Source organism: Otolemur garnettii, unplaced genomic scaffold (genome assembly GCF_000181295.1).
Source record: "Otolemur garnettii isolate 467f Iridium unplaced genomic scaffold, OtoGar3 scaffold00174, whole genome shotgun sequence".
In the NCBI taxonomy this organism is placed as follows: domain Eukaryota; kingdom Metazoa; phylum Chordata; class Mammalia; order Primates; family Galagidae; genus Otolemur; species Otolemur garnettii.
In genome coordinates, this window is record NW_003852569.1 from 1,028,327 (window position 1) to 1,051,301 (window position 22,975).

The 22,975-nt window shown below is 54.3% G+C and overlaps 2 protein-coding genes across 3 annotated transcripts in view; both read left to right on the forward strand.

Annotated features, from left to right (window-relative positions):
• Positions 1 to 4,727: 4,727 nt before the first annotated feature.
• On the forward strand, positions 4,728 to 5,896 carry C2CD4D (C2 calcium dependent domain containing 4D). The gene has a single exon (XM_003800358.2). It carries the CDS (start codon positions 4,789 to 4,791, stop codon positions 5,848 to 5,850), a length of 1,062 nt encoding a protein of 353 aa, XP_003800406.1. The 5' UTR covers positions 4,728 to 4,788; the 3' UTR covers positions 5,851 to 5,896.
• A 5,045-nt stretch (positions 5,897 to 10,941) lies between these two features.
• RORC (RAR related orphan receptor C) overlaps positions 10,942 to 22,975 on the forward strand; it is a 26,831-nt gene continuing 14,797 nt past the window's right edge. For both annotated transcript variants that reach the window (XM_003800359.3, XM_023519403.1), the window contains exons 1-2: positions 10,942 to 11,080; positions 13,084 to 13,113. In XM_003800359.3, the coding sequence (XP_003800407.1) occupies positions 11,041 to 11,080; positions 13,084 to 13,113 (70 nt within the window). In that variant the 5' untranslated portion in view covers positions 10,942 to 11,040. The remainder of the gene's footprint in view (positions 11,081 to 13,083; positions 13,114 to 22,975) is intronic.

Here is a 22,975-nt window from a genome sequence, read left to right on the forward strand (position 1 = left end):
TTTGGAAGGCCAAGGAGAGTGGATCACTTGAGTTCAGGGAGTGGAGACCTGCAAGAGTGAAACCTCATTTCTACTAAAAAAAAAAAAAAATTAGGTGAACATTATAGTGGACAGCTGTGGTCCCAGCTACTTGGAAGGCGGAGGTAAGAGGATCACTTGAGCCCAGAAATATGAGGTTGCTGTGAGATGTGATGCCACGGCACTCTACCCAGGGTGACAGAGTGAAACTGTCTCAAAAAAAAAAGTAAGTCATTTTTGCTCTCTCTCTTTCTCCTCTCATTCTTTCTAGAGCTCACTCCAATCAGGCTTTTGCTCCCCCCAATTCCACCAAAAATGCTCTTATCCAGGTCCCTAACATCTCACTGCCAGATCCAGTGGTCAATTCCCAGTCCTGTGTTACTTCATTTCTCCCTAGCATCTGACACAGCTGCTTCCTCCTTCTCTAAATGTCACTGCACCCAGGACTCAGTTTTTGGATCCTTTCTCTGTTCTATCTACACTTCCAAGTCTGATGACTTTAAATGCCATCTACATTTCTTTTGGTGCCACGTTTATACCTCCAGTCTGGACCAGATTCACACAACCAACTGCCTGCTCTGTGCTTGGGGATTTAACAGGCATCTCACAGCCGACAGATCCATCGCTGAGCACCAATATTTCCTCTTCTGGGTAAATGGCAACATCCTTCTTCCAACTGCCAAGGCCTTCTTGGCCCCTCCCTTCTCATTGGATGGGGAGGAAACCATTAGGAACTCCTGTTTACTTTCAGGATATATTCAGAAGCTGCGACTGCAACTCTGATCTATGCCCCAGTCATCTCATGCCAAGATTAAAAATAGTCTCCTATCTTCTCTCCCTTTGCCCTGCCCCCTTTCATTCTATTCTCAACAGCTACCAGAGAGACCCTTTCAATGCATAAGTCAAGCTATATCACCCCTTAGCTTACTACAAGTGAAAGCTGAAATTGTTACAGTGCTTGCAAGTCCCATCAGAGTCTGGGCCTGTTACCTGTCTGACCTCATCTTCCTCGGTTCACTCTGTTCCAGCCACACTGTCCTCTTTGGTCCTCAAGTACTCCAGGCAAATTCTTATCTCAGGGCCTTTTGTACATGTGATTCCTCCTGCCTAGAATGCTTTTCTCCAGATATTATTCCTCCTTCCCTGATATCATTACGAAAATGTTACCCCTACAGGGTGTCCATTCCTGACCACTCTATTTAAAACTCCCTGACACCTTCTCTTCTATTTTCCTACTTTAACTGTCTCCACTATTTCCATCTAAGAAACTCTATTTGGTTTTTTTTTTGTTTCTTTGTTTGGGGGAGGGGTTTGAGACAGAGTCTCTCTGTCCCCCTCGGTAGAGTGCTATGGCAGCACAGCTCACAGCAACCTCCAACTCTTGGGCTTAAGCGATTCTCTTGCCTCAGCTTCCCAAGTAGCTGAGACTACAGGCACCCACCACAATGCCCAGCTGTTTTTTTGTTGCAGTTGTCATTGTTGTTTAGCCGGCCCCGGGCAGGTTAGAACTTGCCAGCCTCGGTGTATGTGGCCAGCACCCTATGGGCACTGAGCCATGTATTTGTTACTAATTTATTTATTTATTTATTTATTTTATTTGGGGGGGCAGGGCTGGGTTTGAACCCGCCACCTCTGGTATAAGGGGCTAGCACCCTACTCCTTTGAGTCACAGGCACTGCCCACTAATTTATTTTTGTCTATCACCTTTCCTCCTCCACTAAAGAATAAATTACATCTGGCCAGAGGACTTATTTGTTTTCTCAGTGCTTTATCCTCACAGTCCAGAACAGTGCCTAGCACAAAGGAGGTATACAGTAACTGTGGCTGAATGAAGCCACAAAATCAAACTTCCCTGAGTCCTACCCTACTACTGGACTTCTATGGAAGTCAAAAGCATCTCACTGTTAAGTCAAATTGACTCAGGTTTTCTGTGTTCTAATACTTTTAACAGATGCCAGTCTAACTGGTGCCCATGTGTTAATCTTGTTTAATTCTCATACTAATTCTGAGAGTTAGGTATAGTCTGTATTTTCTAGATTTGAAGGGTAAACCCCAAAGAGATTAAGTTATTTGCTGGAGGGCATAGACTAATAAATCTCAGAGTGCAGATCCCCAGCCTGTCTAACAGATATTCCAGACCCTCCCCAGAAACCCCAGGGCTTCACTGAGTTGGAATCACAGAAATGGAAGGCCTGCAGGTTGGCAGGGATCTTCACAAAAGAAACATTTGCTTTGTTGAAATCCACAACTATCAGATGACACAGTAACCTAGCATTAACTGGTTTGTTTCATCTTGTTTGTTTCCTGCATTTCACCATTTCTATTTGTTGTTGTTTGCATGTGTATTACCTGTCTCTCCCCTTAGCTCCCCATTCTGTGTATCCTCAGCACCCAACACAGTGTGCAGAGCATTTTGTGCACTTAATAAGTGAACAAATTTATTCAAGTATAATTCTGCTTAATATCACTAATTCACTCATCAGATCCTGACTGACTGCCCACTCTGTGCTAAGCACTGTCCTCATGATGCATACAGTCTAGTAAGGGAAACAGATATTAAATAGTCATATAATTAGAAAAACTGTGATCAGTGCCATAAAGGAAATGTATGGGGTGCTGTGAAAGTGCATAGCAGGCAACCCTAATTTAAATGAAAGGTGTCAATGAAGGACTCCAGAGCTGAAGAATGAAAGGGAAGAGTGGTTCTCAGAGAGCAAATTGCCTTCACAAAGGTTCTAATGAGCTTTCTGCCTTGCAAGGACTGAGGACTGTTCTTGGAACACATCTTTTCTTTCTTTCCTTTTTTTTTTTCTGAAGCAGAGTCTCGCTTTGTTGCCCTGGGTAGAATACCGTGGCATCATAGCTCACAGCAACCTCAAACTCTTAGGCTCAAGTGATTCTCTTGCCTCAGCCTCCCAAGTAGCTGGGACTACAGGCACCCACCACAACACCCAGCTATTTTTAGAGACAGCATCTCACTCTTGCTCAGGCTGGTCTCAAACCCATAAGCTCGGGCGATCCACCTGCCTCAGCCTCCCAGAGTGCTGGGATCACAGGCATGAGCCACAGTGCCCAGCTGAATGCATCTTTTCTGTGGTAGCCTGCATGTCCTAGGGTCTGCCAAGGAGGGAGGGCATAGGCCAGCCTGATACGGTCCACTGTTAGAACCTGCTCTGTCCTCAGTGTCACTATGTCCAGAAATTTTAAGCCTGGCTACAGTTCCTTGCGCCAATAAAATTCTGAGAACTGGTCACTGCAAATTGCTCTGTCTGGGAGCTGTTGGGATGCCTCTAGAAGGGGGCAGAAGATGTTAAGGCAGGATTCTGGCAAGAAGAGCTTTGCAGAAAATGAGATATGTGTGACCACAGCTACGGTTTCACCTAGAAAGGCTAGGGTGGACCACTGCCCAGCAACAGCAATCTCCCTCTTCTCTATAACCCTCCCCATATCTCTTAAACTGCCCAGGCCCAACAGAGGAGGCCTGGCCCAAAAGCTGCTTGCTGCTAGAAATCTGGCTCCAAGTGAAGGAAGAAGTTAAGAAGGCCAGGCTGATGGTCACAAAGACAGAGCTGTGTTTATACAGGAAAAGAGGTAGGTCATAGGCAGCTAAGGCCCTTGCCAGCTCCTCCCAGAAGGACTGGGCTTGGGGAACAAGCTCAGGAAGCTGCTCCCCTCAGCCTCTGAACGCGTCAGCCTGAGGCCAGAATCCAGAGTTGGCCCACAGGTGAGCCCTGCACTCTGGGCACAGGATGGAGCCCAGTGGCAGTGGCCAGCTGGGACTCAGGGCAGAAGACCACGCTCCCAGCTTGGGGTGGCTCAGTGCAGGTATGCAGTGAGTGCGTGGCGGCAGAGCAAGCTGGAGGCAGCTCTGGGGTGAGCCAAGAATCAATGGTGCCTTTGTGCTCAGCGGTTTCCTAGGAAGAGAAAGAGTGGAGAGAGGTAGGAGTGACCCAACAGGCCTGTCCCAGCCGGCTGGCCAGACCTGCGCACACGAGATGCAGTAGGGCTCAGAGGTGTGGAACGCCCAGCTCTCCGTAGGACCAAAGGAGAGATTCCGTGGCCCCCAGAGGGGCGTCTTCTTGGACTGGCGCTGATGGTCCTCAGGTCAGCAACCGGGTACAGAAGTGAGTCCCCTCTGGCCAAGAGCGCCTAGAGGAGAGGAGGGAGGAGCCAGAGGAGGCGTGGGGGGGCTAGGACCAGGATGGCTCAGTTCAAATAGGCTGGAAACAGGCAGCGGGGGAAGGGCAGGGAGTCCCAAGGGTCAGCAGACCAGATCCTGGGGGAGAGTCCAGATCTTCCGAATGGGTGGGAGAGAAGGCAGAGAATCCCCCTCAGGCGCAGCTCCCTTCAGGGAGGTTAGGGATCTGGGCTCGTGTTTGTGACTACAGACTTTCTGGTAATCCGTAGGTTATTCTATTTGTCCTAATACTCCCCTAGGGTTCTGGTGGGCGTGTCGGATCCTCTAATTCTTGGGTGCGTGGGTCGTCTTTACTACCACTGGGAGAGTCTGTGTACTTCGTGTCTGCATCTGAAAACACGATTGTGTGGCCCTGACTCCCCAGCCGCCCCACCCCCCCGCACTTTGCTGCCTTTTCTTTTTTCTGCTCAAACAGGGGGCTGAGCACCAACCTCGTAGGTCCGGGGGACCAGAGACCCTCGCAGCATCACCTCCCCCGACTCCTCTTCTGTCCCAGCACTCTCGCCTGAGACGTGGGATTTGGAGCCTCTCGGCCTCACGGAATTCGGAGTTCTATTACTTCCACCCGCCGCATGTGGCTCTTGGAGAGAGCCGGCTGCAGGGTGGGGGCTACGGAGCCCAGGGCTCGGTGGGCGCCCTCCAGCCTGTTCTCTAAGCGTCGCTCCCCTGACCCAGCTGCGCGCGCCTGCCCTAACGTCCTCACGCCGGATCGCATCCCGCAGTTCTTCATCCCGCCTCGGCTCCGGGACCCCGGCCCCGCCCAGCCCGCAGCCCGGAGGGACGCGACCGCGCAAGCCCTCTCCTCGGCCTGCTCGCTGCCGCACCTGGCGGGCCGCGAGGGCTGCGCCTTCCTGCCCGAGAGCCCGCACACGCGCCGGCGCGAGTCCCTGTTCCACTTGCCGCTGCCTGGCCTGGCCCGTGGGCTGCCCCCGGCGCAGTCCTGGCCGTACGCCTCCGCGCCGGACCTGCGCCTCTGCCGGGCCCCGGACAGTGACACGGCCTCGTCGCCCGACTCATCGCCTTTCGGCTCCCCGCGGCCCGGTCCCAGCCGGCGCCGGCCGCCCAGGCCGCACTCGCTGTCCCCGGAGGAAGCGAGCTCGGCCGACACCAGCCCGTGCGCGCCGCGCCGCGAGGGGCCGCCCACACCCCCGCTCTTCCACCTGGACTTTCTGTGCCGCCCGCTGCGGCCCACGCGGGAAAGCGTGCTGCGCCTCGGGCCCCGCGGCGGGCAGCTGCGGCTCTCCGCTGAGTACCAGGCCGGGCCTCGGCGGCTGCGGCTGCGCCTGGTGAGCGCCGAGGGCCTGCCCCGGCCGCGGGCCTGCCCGGGGAGCGGCGGCGGTGGCTGCTGCGTGGTGCTGCGGCTGCGGCCCCGCGTCTGGCAGCGGGCCCAGCGGAGCCGCGTGGTCAAATGCAGCAGCAGCCCCATCTTCAACGAGGATTTCTTCTTCGAGGGGCTCTGCTTGCCAGACCTGGCCGCCCACAGTCTCAGAGCCAAGGTGCTGGACAGGGGCGCGGGACTCCGCAGGGACGCGCTACTGGGGGAGTGCGAGACGCCCCTCACTGCGCTGCTGCCTCCGCTGGGTGGGGGCCTGGGCCCGGAGTCCTCCCTGGCATCCTCCCACTTCAGCCTGTAGAGTGAGGCTTCCTCTGGGGTTCTCCACCAGGTCTGCAGTCCTCATTCTTTCCGTCTGCCCAGCGCGTTTTTGCTAATAAAATGTCCGTTTGTCCCTAGCTGGCCATCTCCCCTTGTTGGCACTTCACACTCTTCAGGTGTGCGGCTTACTTCCTCCCTCTGTCCAAGTATACACGCGGTGTTCACTCAGATTGTTGGAATCAGAGCAGACCACAGGCAATAGTCCTCACACTTGAAGGAGCAGAGGATAAACAAACCTCAGAGATCCTGGAAGAGCTTGTTAAACATACAGAAGCCTGAGCGCCATCCTCCCCAGACGCTACTTCAGTGCATCTGTGCTGACAGGTCCTAGGGCCCCTGTCCACAAGGTCCTAAACCTTCAGGGAGCCCTTCAATCACTGAATCACTCTGATGGAAACACAAGCCACCTTCCTGAGGGTCCCTTGGGGCTGCACAGAGGAAATTGGCACTCCCCTTCCACGCCCCCAACACCTACATCTGTCCCGAAAGGAGATGAAATTTCTGGGTCTCAGGAATGAGTCAGGGATGACAGACTAACACACAGTGCCCTTCAGTCTTCCTGCCTCCCTCTTGTCTTTCCCACATCTGTGCCTCCCTGGCGGCCAAGGCTGGAGCCAAGAACTGGGGGAGTACTTGGGTACCAAGAGAATGAGGAGTAATGTGGAAGGGATTGAGATCTTGGGGGAGGGGGGTGCTGCTGCTGTGTTAGAACTGTTCTCAGGGATGCCAAACAGGAGTAGGACTCTGCAGGGATGTGTTACTGGGGGGGGTGCACTGCTGCCCCCCAAGTAAGGAGGGGTTACCCCAGCCAGGAGCAGGAGGGGTGGAGGAGGATAAATATGTAGGTCAACTTGTGTTTACCTGAGATCCCTGACGTCAGCAATGACCTCTCTCTCTCTCTCTCTCTCTCCCTTCTTGGGAGCTGGTTCCTCTTGGCTCAGGCCAGGCTTGGAGGAAGAAGTGGGTGGGCGGGGCCAATCCACCTTTCTTCTCCCTCTCCCTTGGGCCCTTTCCCATTTCCCACAGTGAGCTGTGGCCCACAGCAGGGCTAAGCCTCTTGGATCCCAACAAAACCCACCCCCCACACATACACCACTCTCCATTCAGATGGTTCTATAGCTCCTCTCTCTGCCCTGTTAAGTCCCCACCATCTTGCCTAAAACCAGGGAAACCTTGCTCCAAGTGTCCACTAGGTGGTAGCATTGACCAAGCAATCAAGTCCTCACAGTGGAACTTCTGGCTGTTGGAAGGAACCCTTCCAACAATTTGTCAAGCCATTTATTCCTCCCAGCAACCAGGGTGTAAATACTATTGTTATCCAATGTGACCTTGAGCCTCATTTAGCAGTAAGGGATAAAACTAGAATTCAAAGAGTCTATTTCCCGAGTCGGGGCTCTTAATCACTTGGCTGTAATATATCCAGCTGCCAGCTGCTACCTCCCAGGCAAGTCACTCTGAAAGTGTCCCCTTCCCTAAGATGACAGCTCCCTAATTGTTTCACACCCTGCCAGTTTGGATTCACATGTGCAAATTCTGGGAAACCCACCATAGGTTTAGTTCTGTCCCGCCCTCGTACCATACTTTAATTTTAGCCTTCAAATCCTCCCAAAACAACCATTGGTGAGCAACTGGATTTGACACCCTTTTGAAAGTATCTAGGAAGAAACTTACAGGTCATACATATAACCTCCATTCATACACTCCTTCAGCTAATACTGAGGAAGACACCAGGGATTGGTTATAGCAGTGATGGAGACAGACATGAGGATCAGACAAGTTACAAAATGAACAAGTAAAATGTTGTAGAGAAAAAGAAAGCAGGAAAGCGGATGGGGAAGGGAGTTCAACTAAAGAGGAGAGGAGATTATAAGAATGAAAAGAAGGGAGGAAACAAAACATGTTTTCTCAGCTCAGTACTTTGGACTGGGTCCCTGTGCAGTACCTGTGTGCCTCTCAGTTAGTCATCACAGCCACTCAGCAAGGCAGGGGTTAGCATTCCCATTTTACCAAGACGGAACTAGATCAGAGAGGTTAAGTATGTTTGCCTGGGCTTCAGCCCTGGCAGTAGGGAAGGGTTCTGACTCTGGCTCCCCCTAGACACCCCCACCCCACTCCACCTGCTCAGGGAGGCTGTAAAGTAGAAAGTCAAGGCCACTGCCCTCAGGAGCCCCTCATTCAGCAAAGCCCCCAAGGGAACATCCTGGCCAGCTAAAGCCAGGAAAGGGGGGAGAGGGGCACACATAAGGTCCTAAGAATCCCTCCCGTGTGCAGACTCCTCTGGCCCCAAAGCATTTGTAGGGCACTAGTCAGATCAGTTACCCTGCCCCTTTTTTATTGATGTGGTAACTGGGGCCTGAGATTTGCCTTTACATTCTTTCATGTATTTCTGCTCCAAAATCAGAACTCCTGCCTCTTTTTCAACCCTTCCTGCTGCCTCCAAGCCTGTGTGACTATGAATGTTAATTGACAGATGAGAGGGATAGGCTGGATCACCAAAGAGAGTTCAAGGCCAGGAGCAAGGGTCAAACTCCCACTGTTCCCTCCACCCACAGTGGCCTTTGTGACAGGAAGGGGAGGGGTGGAGGCTGTGAGTTCTAGAGGCTACAGATGTTTATAGAGTCTGAGCTACCCTTTTTTTTTTTTAAACGGTTGAGGCACAGCGCCTCCTTGAGTTATTCCACTGGATTGAAGTTTCCCCAAACTTGGTGCCCCCTAGGACTCAAAGGAAGGTGGTCCCCTAGCACTGAATCAGGCTTCCCACAGGAGAGGACCCTCTAAGGATTTGGCTGGGGCAGAGTGTGGCATTGCAAGCTTTTAGGGTCACACACATTTCTGCCTTTAGCCCCCAGGCCCTCCCTGGAAGGCAGGCTGTGTTGAGCTTTAAGTGGTTTCTGTGGTTTGGGGGTGGGGAGGAAGGGAAAGAGAAGTTGGTGACTGCTCCCCAGTTCCAAGCCACCACCACCACCCTCCACATCCTCCAGGCTGTTTGCCCCCTGCATTGAGATAGCCAGGACTGATAAGGGGACTGGGCACGTGGGGGGGGTGTGTGTGAAATGATTCTCTGATCCCTATCAGCCTGTCCTTGCATATGAATGTAAAAATGTATTTGAAGAGGAAATAACCACTGCCTGGCTTTGAAAGGACCATTCCTCTGAGAAAGGACCTCTGACTGCAGCAAGAGGGAGGAAGTTCAGAGGAGAAGGGACATTTCCCAAAAGGATAACCAAGGGAACTTCCTGCCCTGGGGAGAAAGAACCCAAGCCATCCAGTGCTTAGGGCAGGAAAGAGGTAAGACCTGAAATGCTTAGGAAGCCTGTGACTCTTAGGCCTACAGGCAGCACCCTGTGCCCTCAACCTCTAATCACTTGCTCCCCATCCCACACAGCAGCATGAAGTGGCACAGCTGGACAGACAGACACACCTGGGACATCCGGGGATGCCAAGGGCCCATCTGTAAGCATTTTGTGTGACTTCTGTTCTGCGCCTGCAAGGGAGCAGCACAGTTAGGAAGGGCCCTGGGATCCCAGAGCCACTCAGGAAGAGAAGCCTTAAGAGGAAAGACAGGGAGGGGAGAGCCAGAGAGCCACAGCCAGCAGGGACCAGCAGAGAGAGAGAGAGAGGATAAGGTGAAGGTCTAGGGAAGGAGAGACAGAGCCACACTACCCCCACTGCTCTGAACCCTCCCACACCCCACATCCAGTCTCTGCTGGCTCCCAGATGGTGCTTGATGGGGTGCCCAAGGGGCAGGGCCCCCAAACAGACTAGCATCCCCATCTGTGCAGGGAAGCACATGCAAAAGCCTGGGCCACATTTACCAGAAACCCATGGGGACAATCCAAGCCTCAGAGGCAAGACATATGCCCCTAGACTCTCAGTACAGAAGGTCTCCAAAAGCTCCCCTTCTTCTTCCTCACTTCCCATCCCTTGTCAACCGTCTTAGGAGTCAGAAAAGCCTTCTCCACTTCTGACCTTTGTCCCTCAGGCTGCAACCATTGGGAGGCTCTGGGAGCTACCCAGGAACAGAGGTGCTGATGCTAGCAAAGTATGAAACTCCAGGGTGGGGCAGGAGAGAGGATGGCAGCGCAGGAGGACAGAAGAGGGAAGGGACAGCTGCCTGCCCTCTCCACACCAGGTGCCACGTGCATCAGGTGGGGGGAGTGGGCGAGTCACGAGGCTGTGGCGTGGCTGGCTCCTGCTCTGCTGTTTACCAGCTGGGAAGGAGAGCAGGAGGTGGTGCCCAGGAGCCTCCACTGCAGCCTGGCCCCCAGCCAGCTGCTTGTTGGGTAACCAGGAGAGCCAGGCCCAGCTAATCAAACTCTGGGTCCAGGCTGTGCAAGGGAAACGCGGCATCCAGAGTCCACAGAACCCCTCGTTCTTGGACCCGGGGAGGGGAGGAAGGCAGGGCAGGACCCCTTAGGGCCCTTTGTGCAAGCCTCAGTGTGGGCCTCAGTCTGGTGGCCTCTCCTTCTCCCAACCGGTCCAGGGTGACATCTCTCCCTCTTCTCCCCTCCCATTGGCCCCTGCCTCAGCACACTCCTCCTGGCCTGCTCCTTGTCCGCAGTGGACTAGGAGCACATAGGGGCATCAGGGGGCCTCGGGAACTGAAGCATGACCCAATCTGCAGAAGAGGCAGCATCCCCCAAACATGCCCTCCCCTCCCCTTTTCTCCTCTCCCCATCTCTCCTGTTCCTGTCATCTGCCATGGTCAGAGATAAGCCATAGGATTCTGAGGTCACAGAATCTGTTCTGGGTTCAAATCATAGCTCAGTCATGTAGGCAAGCCATTGATATCTCTGAGCATCACTTGACTCTTGGTAAATCCAGGGTGATCATGTTTCCCTACGGTGGCTATTGTGAGGAATTACACAAGTGAAATCATGGATTCACATAAAGTGCCTGGCAAGGGGCCCAGCACACAGTAGGTGATCCGGCAATGCAGATGCTAGTTCCGTCTTTTCTCCTACCCTGTTTCTCCTCTAGGCTCCATAACCTGGTCTGCTGGCCCCTCCTTATGTCCCCTCCTGGTGCCAGGACGCTCTGCCAGCCACTCCTTTCCCCTGCCTACTGACGGGCCAGGTGCTCCCTCCCCGCCTTCCTCCCTCCCCTGGGCCCTGCTCCCTGCCCTCCTGGGCAGCCAGGGCAGCAAGGACTGCACTGAGGGAGCTGCCCCATGGACAGGGCCCCACAGAGACATCACCGAGCCTCGCGGGGTAAGACAGCTCACTGCCCTGCAGCAGGTGGAAGAGACTGCCAGGAGGTCTGGAGGAGGGAGAAATGGGAAGAGACTAGGCAGAAGTGAGGAAGAGAGGGAGGGAGGAAAGTACAGAGAAGGACAGAGCAGTGGGTTGGCAGAGGAGGGCAGAAGGGTGAGGCAGAGCAAGCCTGGATAGAAACTGAAGCAGGAGGAGGGGCTGGAAGGAGGCCGGAGAAGGAGCAACGGGAAGAGGGGAGAGACAGGGAAGGGACTGAGGGGTCAGAAAGGAAGAAGTCAGGGAGGAGAGACAGGTTGCGGTGGGGGAGGAAGAGGAAAGAGCAGAGTCAGGGAAGATAGGTCCAGTCCCAGTGAGGGATCAGGTGTGGGCAGTGACCCTGGGAGTTGGTAGCGACACTGCTTTCCTGATCTCAGCTGGCAAGGCCCCCAGGCAACAGTGGCAGGAGGCTGGCAGCTCAGTCTCATCCACCGAGGAGAGAAAACTGGTAGAAAGCTGCCCTGTAAGGAGGGACAGACCCGGTTGGAGGGGTGGCAGCCATACCCTGACAGCTGCCAATGACTCCCAGCCTGGCCCCAGGGGTGCGGGGGTCAGCAGCAAGGAGGGACAGAAATAAAGTAGTCTGGGCCCCACACATCATTTAAGCAGGAAGCCCCTCAGAGCAGGGACCACCACCACATGCTTGTTCAGCTTTGAGCATGGAGGGCAAAAGTTTGAGTGCCAGAGCTGTCAGCTCCAGGGCCACCTGGCGGAGGGAGAACTCAGCTGTCTGGGCAAGCGAGGGGAGCATGGTGAGCGGTGCCACGTCAGAGAGGAAGCTGGGTGGGGCTGGGCAGGGCTGTGCAGTCTCCCCTGTCCCACCCCACAGCGCCCAGGCCATAGGCCCACTCTCCCCCACCGGCCCAGACAGAAGCCTGCTGGCGGGGAGCATCTCAAGGCAGAGGGGCAGTGTTTTCTGGGAAGCAGGGTGGGTGTCAGGATTGGAGAGCAAAAGGAAACAAATAACCCAAGAACAGAGTCAGAGGTGAAGAAAGGTGTAGTGGGCATGAGGCAGGACTGAGGGCTTTCTGTGACACAAGACTGGTCCTGTGCTTTGGGTGTAGAAAATGGACCAAGGACTGGCAGAGGAAATCTCTCCAGCAGCTCCCTTGCTAGATGTTTGGTGAATGGTAACTGTGTGGCCCGCAGTGCCCCAGCCATGCTCCAGCTGAGGCCGTCCAGAAGAGCTGCCCTGAGTCCTTGCACCCTGTCACACACTCCATCACCCCCCTCCGGACCCCCCACCCCCACCCCATGCTCCCTACTGCCTGGTCTCCACACAAACCCAGATACACGGGCAGCTGGGAAGGGATGCCAGAGAGGAGTCTGTATTCACAGTTCTCTCCTCTCCCCTGACCCCTCCACCCAGCTCCCCAGTGTTTTCAGGAGCAGATGAGCAGCAGGAGGTCTCACTCCCTGCAGGTTTGGCTCTGGCTGCAGAATATTTATTGTGTACCTCTAATGGGCTCTGGGGACAACAAGGTGGACAAGAGGTGTCCCTGCCTTCATGTGGTTTACAGTGTGGCAGGAAAGACCCAGCTCTTAGATAATGACACAATTGTGCCCGTTAGGTGATGGGGCCTGTGCCAGGAAATCAGATGCGGGATGCTGCATTGTGTGTGAGGCAGGGGAAGGGGCATGTATGGCTTCTCCCAAGGAGAGACATAGCCTGAGACCTGAGAAATAGAGAGAAGTTGGCTAGATTAAGGGGTGTGGGGGCGGGGAGGACATCCCAAGGAGAAGGGGTAGCTAGGGGAACTTCCAGAGGCAGTGAGGGACCTGGCGCTTCTGAGGACCTATAGGAAGACCACTGGCAGATGGGCAGAGTAGGAAGGGGAGGGGACATCAGGGAGGGTAGCCCACCTGACAAGGAAGGCAGTGGAATGGGATCTTGGGAGTAGGGGTGTGTCTCAGCCACTTGGGGGGCTTGGATTTGGGGTGCTGATCCTCCCTTCTCTTTACAGAGCTGCTGGCTACAAAGAAGACCCACACCTGTGAGTAGGACTGGGGGCAGGAGCTGGTACTGAGGCACGGTGACGTGGAGAAGAACCCAGCAAGGGATCTGGGAGGGTCAGAGACTGGAGAGAGATGGCAGAGCCTGAGATAGGTTGGCCTGGAAAAAACAGAAAGGAAAGGGAGGTGTGAGGAAACATTAGGGCAAGCGGACGAGCTGAGGAGGAAGCCTGAAGAGTGAAAAGGCTCTGTAAAGAAACAAGGAGAGGATAGAGGAAAGGGGGCCATGGACGAGAGAAGAGAGATGCTGGACATGGGAGGGGAGGGGATGGGCTACTGGGCCAGAGAGGAGGGAGGAGGAGGTGGGGAGGCAGGAACAGCCAGGGAGTCTGCACCAGGTGTTGTGGTACAAGCCGGGTTTGGTGTGGTTAACACATCTTGAGGTGTGAATCAGCCTGGAGCCAGACTGCAGGGCTCAAGGACAGGGAAGACTTCATCTCTATAGGGAGCAGAAGGGACAAAGAGACCGTGCTCTGGGGCCTAAAAGACTTAGAATACAGCAGGTAAAAAGGTTGCCCCAGCTCAGCTCAATAACCACTTTCTTTTGGTTTGGTGGTGGGGACAGTCTCATTCTGTCACCCTGGGGCTCAAGTGATCCTCTTGCCTCAGCCTCCCAAATAGCTGGGACTACAGGCTTGAGCCACTATGCCCAGCTAGCTTTTTCTATTTTTAGTAGAGATGGAGTCTTGCTTTGGCCCAGGCTAGCCTTGAACTCATGAGCCCAAATAATCAACCTACCTCCTAGAAAGCTAGGATTACAGGCATGAGCCATTGCACCTGGCCTTAATAAGGACTTAATTTTTTTTTTTTTTTTTTGAGACAGAGTCTCACTATGCCACCCTCGGTAGAGTGCTGTGGCAACAGCTCACAGCAACCTCAAACTCTTGGGCTTAAGTGATTCTCTTGCCTCAGCCTCCCAAGTAGCTGGGACTACAGGCACCTGCCACAACACTTGGCTATTTTTCAGAAATGGGGTCCCACTCTTGCTCAGGCTGGTCTCAAACCCATGAGCTCAGGCAATTCACCCACCTTGGCCTCCCAAAATGCTCGGATTACAGTCGTGAACCATGCACCCAGCATCAGTAAGGACTTTCAATGAACAGTAGCGAGTAAGCATCCTTTCTGGGGACCTCTCAGCACATCAGATTGACTCTCCTAGTTTGTAGGAGAGTCTACTCTCCCAGAAAATGCTCCAACTCCACCTCACTTCCAAAGCGTGTGCCCATCAGAGCCGTGCTCACCCTCAACACCTGAAGGCTTCTGTAAGCATAGGTCCCTGAACTGATGGGGACCTCTCTGGGCCTTCCTTGCTGTGTACCGGTTCCTTCTAAGAGCTCACTGCTATCCTTCCCACTGCCAAAATCATGACAGTCTGTTTAGAGCAAAGTCAGCTTAGAGAGCAGAGCATCACCCTCCTCCCTGAGCTGGGCAGCCAGGAGCAGGGGGCCATCTAGGATGCGACATCCTCCTGGTGGGAGGTTGCTTTGCTCAGCACAGTCCTGATTGGTGCCTCCGCTGCCCCTAGCCACAGGGCCCCACGGAAATGCTGAGCAGGGGCCTGGGAGGAAAGCAGGTCAGGAGTGACGCAGGTGAGCTGGGGGAGGGGGTCAGGGACCATATGTGGGTGGGGGGAGTAAGGGGATTTTTTGGAGCAGTGGGAATTAGAAGAGGCCAAACCTCATCCCTATGCTTAACCCCTTACCACAGAGACTTCAGCCAGGACCATGCCACCTTATCCCCTCCCAAACCCCTGGCCCTCTGCCACCATCTCTACCCTGCCCCATGAGTGAGGTAAGGATCCAAGTGGCAGCTCCTCCCCTACCTACAGCCTAGCTCCTGGGGTCCCAGGAGGGCCAGCAGGGAGAGGCCTGTACCTGGCTGAGGAGCTGCTGGGGTCCTCTTCAGAATCCAGGAGACAGTAAGTCCTCCCCAAGCCAAGAGACTCTAAAAATTGGCCCCCAAATTGAGACAACTCTAAGAAGTGGGGTCTAAGATGAGGAGCAGGGGGAACCCAGACCAAGAGGAGCCCTGACTCCTGAGGGGCCCTAAAGAGGAATTTCCAAGGTCAAGGTACTCCACAGAGCAGACAGGAGGCTGCAAAAGCTTCTGGGATTGTTTGGCTCTTTTGAAGGGCCCACAGGCCAAGAAAATAAATACTCACATGCCAGGAGGTGTCTCAGGTGAGACCCTCAAAAGCAGACTAGAGCCAGAGAAACCTGCCTGTCCCTCCAGGAAGATCTGGGGCCCGTCTGCCTGGGTTTGAATTCTGACTCGCCACTTACTGGCTGTGTGATCTCAGGCAGGTCACTTAGCCTGTCCATTGCTTACTTTTCTCATCTTCGAAATGGGGATAACAGTACTACCTCATAAAGGATTTGTGAGGATTAGATAATCCATATAAAACATTCAGAGCCACTTCTGACACAAAGGCTGTACGTGGGGCGATGCCGACGACTGGCATTACTGTCACTTGTATCATTATTGTTATCCTTATCTGCATCCCAATTCTAGCAACTTGCTGCTAAGGAAATTTCTGAGGGACTGAGCCCTCCTGCACACTGTGGGTATTTGCCTGAAGGCTATTACTGCCATTGTCATTTTCATTTATGCCCCAGCCCAGAGTGCACCTGGAATCTTCAGGGAGGAGCTCCGGCATGGTGGGTGGTGGGAGAGCAGGACAGCCTTCCAGATTGCCCCATGCTGGGCAGGGCTGTTGGCAACCACAGGGTCTCAGGCGGTACAGGCCACCATCCTGGGCAGACATCCTGGACTTACCTCAGAAAACATCCCTGTCCCTGGAGTCACCTGCAAAGAGTGTCAGGTTCGGAGGGTCCTCAGGCAAGGAGGAGTGGAAACCTAACCCCAGGCTAGTGTGATCTCCACTCAGCTCCCCAGCCAGAATACCCTGGTGGGTGGAAACAGCTTTTACCACATGTGGCTGTCGCATGTGGTTTTGGAATTTTCCAACACCCCCTACTATTGGCTGCCCCGCCCCTCACACCCTGCCCCAGGCCCAGATTGGCCACATGGGGCGCCTGTCATCCTACCCACTGCCCCCCTGGGGGGTGGGGGGGTTGTCACTTGGCCACCTGTGTGGTGCAGAGCTTAAACACCCCTGCCCAAAAGCACTGGGGGAGTGCTAGGTGCAGAGCTTCAGGCTGAGGCACTGCTGAGAGGGCCTCATCCCACCTGCACCATCTGTGCCCCACTCCCGCACCACCCCTGCAGAGAAGGACTGGGAGCCAAGGCCAGCAAAGCCCAGGCTCAGTCATGAGAAGTAAGTGAAGGGGGCCATCTGGGCAGGGGGAGCTGGGATCCTGTCAATACTCCTGAGCCCTCTGGAAACCAGCATGTGCTGGGAACAGTGTGAGCAAAGCTGGGTGCTCCTCCCTGGCAGGGTGTGTCTGGTCCAGGTCCAGCAGATGGGTGGAGTAGCTGGGTAGTCCTGCTCCCCAGGCAGGTCCTTACAGCAGTGATGGTGAAGGAACTGTTGAGAAACTCCTCTATCTTGAGTTCTGGAAAGAATCTCCAAAAGTACCTGAGATATCCAGCCCTCCTTATTTTACAAAAAGAGACTGAGCCCAGGGAGGCTGAGTCCCTCGCCCAAGATTACACAGCTAGGAGGTGAGGGAGGCTAGTAATCACCCAGGGCCCAGAACTTACTCTCCGGCTCCCGTTACAGTGTTTCCTCTGTGCCTACAACCTGCCTGTAAATGAGGTGAAAAGGGGGGCCAGAGGAATTGCTGTGCCTGGAGCAGTAGGACAATGAGAATGAACTGAGGTCAGCAGGCAGCAAGGCTCAGAATCCCAGCATCCAGGCCTCAGGGGCGCTATGCCTTCTGCCCAGGCCAGAACATGAGGGCTACATGGAATCCAGCTAGTGTATCCCATACGCACATGTGCATGTGTGCACGTGTGTGTGTGTGTGTGCGCGCGCGTGCGCGGGCATATGTGTGCACATTCCTGTGTGGTCCTCCAGGTTCAGTCACCCCTTTGATGGGGTGCCCAAGGTGGTGGAGCACAAAGACCTCAGCCTCACCCTCTTCGTGGCTTAGCTCCATGTACCAGCAGCTGGTGGGCAGAGGTCTGGTGTCCCTTTGCCTTCCAGCAGAGCAAGGGTGGCAAATCATACACCCCCCACTTGTTAAGGAAGGCAAAGAACCCCTCAGAGCAGAGGGCAAAAGGGGGAAAGGGAAGCCCATGATCCTCTGGCTTGAAGTGTGAGGCAGCTTCAGCTTGAACCTAGGGTCTTCGCACAAGCCACGGAACGGAGGCCATACCAGGCCCTGGAAAGACTCAGGGATGGAGGGTCTGAGGACCAGCTGGTGCTGCCTCTGTCACTGACTGGCCATGTAGTTGTAGACAAGTCAAGTCACTGAGCTCTGGTCTACCATCCACAAAACAAGGGAGCTAAATTTTAAGATAAAACTACAAAACCAACAGTGGAGAATCTCCCAGTTCCAGGGGTCCAGGACAAAGGAAAGAGCCCAGGCCTGGCCAGGTCCCTAAGGGCGGCATCCCCAAGGATGGTGAAGGAGGCACAGCTCACCCAGAGGGCAGGGGGAAAGGCAGCCAGAAAGGAAAGAAGAGCTCCTCTTCTGTTCAAGGAAGTAACAGGGGTGCATAGAGAGGGGTGGGGAAAGGACCGAAAGCTTCCAAACAAGGAGGGAGAGCCCCTCGGAACTGCAGTCTCCTTTCTGGCTACCCCTCATTACCAGGCAAGGATTGACAGGCTGGTCTTCCCAGAAATGGCCCCAAACCAGCAAAATCAACCCGGAGAAGCAATGACAGGGTGCCTCAAGCAGGAGTCTGGAGAATGGCTGATGGCCAGGTGGGGGCAGCTCTCTATCATAGCCCTGTACACACATTCTACTCGGGCTGGCAGGAAGGAGAAGAGGTCTCCTCAATCTGGGCATCAGTGCCACTGCTCCTTCTCACTGGGACATTTCCAGGTATCTCATAGCCCCGGTTATCTATCTGACCCTGATGAGGAGAGTTAGGGGACTCTGGGCCAGACACACAGGAGCAGAAATAGCCCAAGAATGAGAAAGGCAAAGGCTAAACTCAAAAGTCAGATTTACAAGACACATGGGCTGAGGGAGGCACCCACAGGGAGGCATAGATGGAGAACTCCCAAGACAGCCAAAGACTGTGTGATGCCCAGAAGCAGTGGGAGTGTGGAGACACCAGGCAGAGGTGCAGCGGGAGGACTAGCTGCCCAGGGGAGACACAGAGCTGGTCCTGACCAGCCTAGCGAGTGGTTTGTGGGCAGGTACTGACAAGGATGGCATGGGGACCACGCTGTGGTGGCCTGCAGCTGTCAGCCAGCCAGAGAGAAGGTGGCCCAGTCACCTCCCCCACCAAGGGACATGGCTGGTGTGGAGCAAGTGAGCGTGAAGCCCTGGCATTGGGCCTGGGTGGGGGGTGGGAGGCCGAGCAGTGCGCAGTCACATGCCTGTCTTTGCTGTACTCTGAACTTTCTTAAGTCTGGTGGTAGTGATAACCAGAACAAATTCCAGGTCCCCAGGGCGCCACAGATCTTACTCTGAAAGCCCAGAGCCTCCTGTAGACTCATCAAGGGCTTCCCCTGCCTTTCATGGCTCCTGTGCCTTTATCTTTCCCTTTCCTCTGATTCCTAACAGAAAACCCCAAACAGCTAAAGTCCACAGCACAGGAATCTGAAGAGTCCATCCTGTGCATCACAATGACAACATGTGCCTTGGTAATTGCTGTCCTCCACCGATGCCTCTGTGCTGCTGGCCAAACTAGCCAGGGAACAGGGTCTTCTAAGCCCTGGGTCTCACTCTTGGTCCCAAGTGGAAGGAGGAGGACTGGTCTCTTCTCCTCCCGCTGTTGCAGTGCTCCCTTCCCTGGGGCCCTGAGGCTCAGGAAGGATGGGGGAGGGACAGCGATAGGGCAGTGAGGCAGCAGGGCCTGGGGTGAGGTTCTTCTGCTGCCCTCCAGGAGCAGAAAAGGCAGCTCAGGCTGTTGCCTGGGCTGCACTCCTCAGAGCTTCCTCTGGTGATTCATCCCTCCCCTCCACTGGTTGTTTTCACTCATTCTTTGTTTCCCCTCCTTTCTCCTGTCCCAGACTGTGGGGGTGGCGGGGGCACCAGGAGGGGGTTTCGGGTGGCTGGCTGTCTTTCGTGGCTTTTCAAAACCCCAGACTCTCCTTCGCCCACCTGAGTTTTAGCTTCGCTATTTTCTCAGCCCCAGGATCTGGGTGTATCAGCAGAAAATTCTCCCCACAGCTGTGGGGAGGACCCTGGCCAGGGCTGGGGTAGTGTTCCTGGGTGGAACCGCTTCTCCCCTGGCCCTCACCCAGCGCTTCCTGCCTTGCTCCCCTGTGGTGGTATCGACCACCTTGGTTTCCAGATTTGCAGAAGCTGGGGGAACTGAAAGCTGAGAAAAGAGGGATGCTGGTGACAGGTGGGGGTGTGCAAGACCCCTGGCCAGAAGCTGTGGTCTCAGTGGGGAAAGGACCGAGAGTTCTGGCTGAGGAGAGAGGAGAAGCCTAAGCTAAGAAAAGAGACCATTCCCCTTTCTCATTCATTCACTCTTTTCTGTAAGAAGATGTGTTACCAGACTAAGAGTGTCCACAGCCTGTCACTGTTGGCCAATATGCATAGACGGAGATGGGCCCACCAAACTTTATTTGTGAGAAGGCCAGGATTCTGGAGAACGTTGACAGTAGCCTCTCCAAGACTGTTCTGTTCTTCCATTTCTAAAATCACAGTTCTATACATAAAAGTTCAAAGCAAAGACCACGCAAACCCCTATTCCAAATAATAATCAACATAACTCAGTGACCTAGTATAACATTCCAGTTCAAAATTAATCTCTAAATTGATTCACTTAAACTACTCAAGATAGGCATCTCTAGGGTGGGAGCTAAATCTATAAAACAGTAAGAACTGGAGAAGGGGTAAAGGTCAGGCAGGACCTAAACTGACCAGACCAGCTAGGTCAAGTCTGCCCCAGCCTGCCTGACTCCATCTCATTCTCATCACATCTGCTTTTAGATGGAAGCCCAGGCTACACCCCTTTAGGGGCTGTGGTCTCCTGGAGGGAGTCTGCAGGATGGGGATAGGAATGGATAAGTTGTCCTACATTGGCCTTAGAGAAAGGAGTGGGGAGAGCAGAAAGAAGCTGGGGCCACAGAGGAAGAGTTGGGATACAGGGAATCACATCTCTCAGGACTTTTATACAGACGTGAGTCCTGGCTTTCGTTCTGTGAGTGTCCTCCCTGAATTCCATTCCTACTTCACCACGCTCCCTTCATATGCTTTCCCCTACAACCAATAGCTTTGTACCCTACCCCATTCTCCTTGGTGCCTTTGGGCAGCTCATCCTCATAGGGTACAGAACTTAGTGCTTGAGGGCCCTGGTTGCAGAGTTTCAGAGGTCTGGCCGTGTAGTCTTACTCGGCCATTGTGCTCTCAGTTTTCTCATCTGTAAATGGGGAGCACACTAGTAGTGTCTCCTTCAGAAGGTTGTGATCATTAAATGAAAATGTATACAAAGCCTGTCACAGAGTAAGAATTCAGCTATTATTATAAGGCCTTCTTTTTTTTTTTTTTTTTTGAGACAGAGCCTCAAGCTGTCCCCCTGGGTAGAGTGCCCTGGCATTACAGCTCACAGCAACCTCCAACTCCTGGGCTCAAGCGAGTCTCCTGCCTCAGCCTCCCAAGTAGCTGGGACCACAGGCGCCCACCACAACGCCCGGCTATTTTTTGGTTGAAGCCATCATTGTTGTTTGGCGGGTCCGGGCTGGGGATTTGAACCCGCCACCTTAGGTGTACATGGCTGGCGCCTTAGCCAGTTGAGCCACAGGCGCCAAGCCTATAAGGCCTTCTTAATCAATATCTCTTGGAGAAAAAGGAGACAGAGGAAAGGGCCCAGCCTAGACTGGCAAGAGGAGATGAGGACTCCAGGCTTCCTCTGTCTGAGCCCATCCTCTACCAAACTAGGGGTTGTTCTGGGGCTTGAGGGGAGAGATCCCCTGGCTGCAGCCCCTCCTTTAGCCCGACCACTTCCTCTCTGTGGACCGGGGCACCTGGACAGGGCCCAGGGTTGGTTTCCTAAGGTGGCACCAGGCCAGGCTCTGGCTGCATTGAAAGGGCGCTATCAATGAATCTCGCAGCTGTGCAGGTGTGCAGGAGAGGAGTTTGGAGGCAGAGGGACTACTTTGCCTCTACCATATTTCTCCTCATAAGGGTTCTGGTAGGATGCTCCTGGGATACTTCAATTTCTGAAGCAATCCAGAGGAGGTCATTTTCTTTTCCTAGTACTGTACTGCAATGAAGTTTTAGAGGTCCCTTTGAATAGCAGGGAAGATACAAGAATGAGCTCTGGGAGCCATCCAACCCTGCCTTCATCCCCTGGAAAGAGCAGCCTGGTGCACGAGCAGGAAGAGGGGCTAAATTCCTGCTGCTCAAGCACAGGCTGAAGACAAGCAAGCTTAGGCACCAGCATCTGGACTGCCCCTCAGATCCCAAGGTGATCCTGTTTGAGAGGCAAAAGGAAGGTCACTCAGATGATTAAAGGAGCTAGCTTGTGAGCTTGGGCATTTCTCTCTCCTTTTGGATGCCTATGGAATTAGAAGGTTTCTTTTGGTAAACCTCAGCAGAGAGCAGCAGGAGAGCTGCAAAGGTCTTCCCGACAGTGGGTGTGGGCAGAGCTAGGGCTGCCGCTGGAGCAGCAATTCAGGGGCTGGTGAGAGGTTCCTGACCTCGGCTTGGCTCTAGTTCCTGGCACCAGCAGCCTCTTAGCTGGTAAGTTCCTGGCAGGCCAGGCGCCAGGGCAACAGTTTGAGTAATCCTGTGATTACTCAGCTCCCCCTCCCCAATCTGGGTTCCCACCACCTGCTGCTTCAGGGAGGTGGCTCCCAGGGGTAAATTTTGAAGGTGAGTTATCATCAGACTAGTCGGCTCCTCTCCTAGTTCGGTTCCTCTTGCTACACCCTCCTTTCTACCAGTCCCCTTCCCGTTCTCCCTGCCCCTCCTCTACCAGCCACACACACTAGCACCAGCACCTGCTCTCTGAGGCTCTGTAGAGCACTGGAGAGGTACAGGTGACAGGGGAAGGAGGGAGAGATAGGACAAGAGGACCTGACAGTGCTGAGGGGGCACTGAGTTAGGAGTGGGGCCAGGACACGAGTGTAGGATTTTCTGTTTTTATGTCTCTATCCATCTCTGCTCTCTCCAGCTCAGAGAGGCTAGAAGGCCTGTTTCCACACCCTGTGTGCCTCTGTCTGGGACTGAAGGTAGGGAGGACAAAGGAGGGCTGACTCCCTGACTGGGTTCCCAGGCTCTAGCACCCACCAGATGCAGGTCTGTGAAGGGATCCTTGGCCAGCTGCATCTCCATATGAGAAGGGCAGGGTCTTGGTAACACTGTTGTGAGGTTCCTAGGGCCAGTACCAGCAGGTCAGTCGTGGGGCAGGGAGCTGTGTCTGGGGTCAGCTGTGGGGTCAGCCATGTGGTCAGCTTACACACGCACACGGGATGTGGCTCTTGGAGAAGGGAAGAGGCAGGAGGCCTGTGGTTGGCTGCTGGGCCAGAGCCTAAGTTCCCACTGTGGCTTGGCCTAATCTCCCTCCAGCTTACTTTTTTGGGTGACCCATGTTGGTTTCTCCCCTCTCCGGTCTTAGGGCCCCTGAAGAGAGAGACAACACAGTGCCGGAGGAGAGGGTGTCAGCAGGACAGACCCTGGGCCGGTGCTTCCGGGCCTCTCTAGGCCTTCCCTGCTGCTCGCCAAAAGCGAGCACATGTGTGCCTTCCTCAGCCGGTATCCCCAGCACATGTGTGCCATCCTCAGCCGGTATCCCCAGCACATGTGTGCC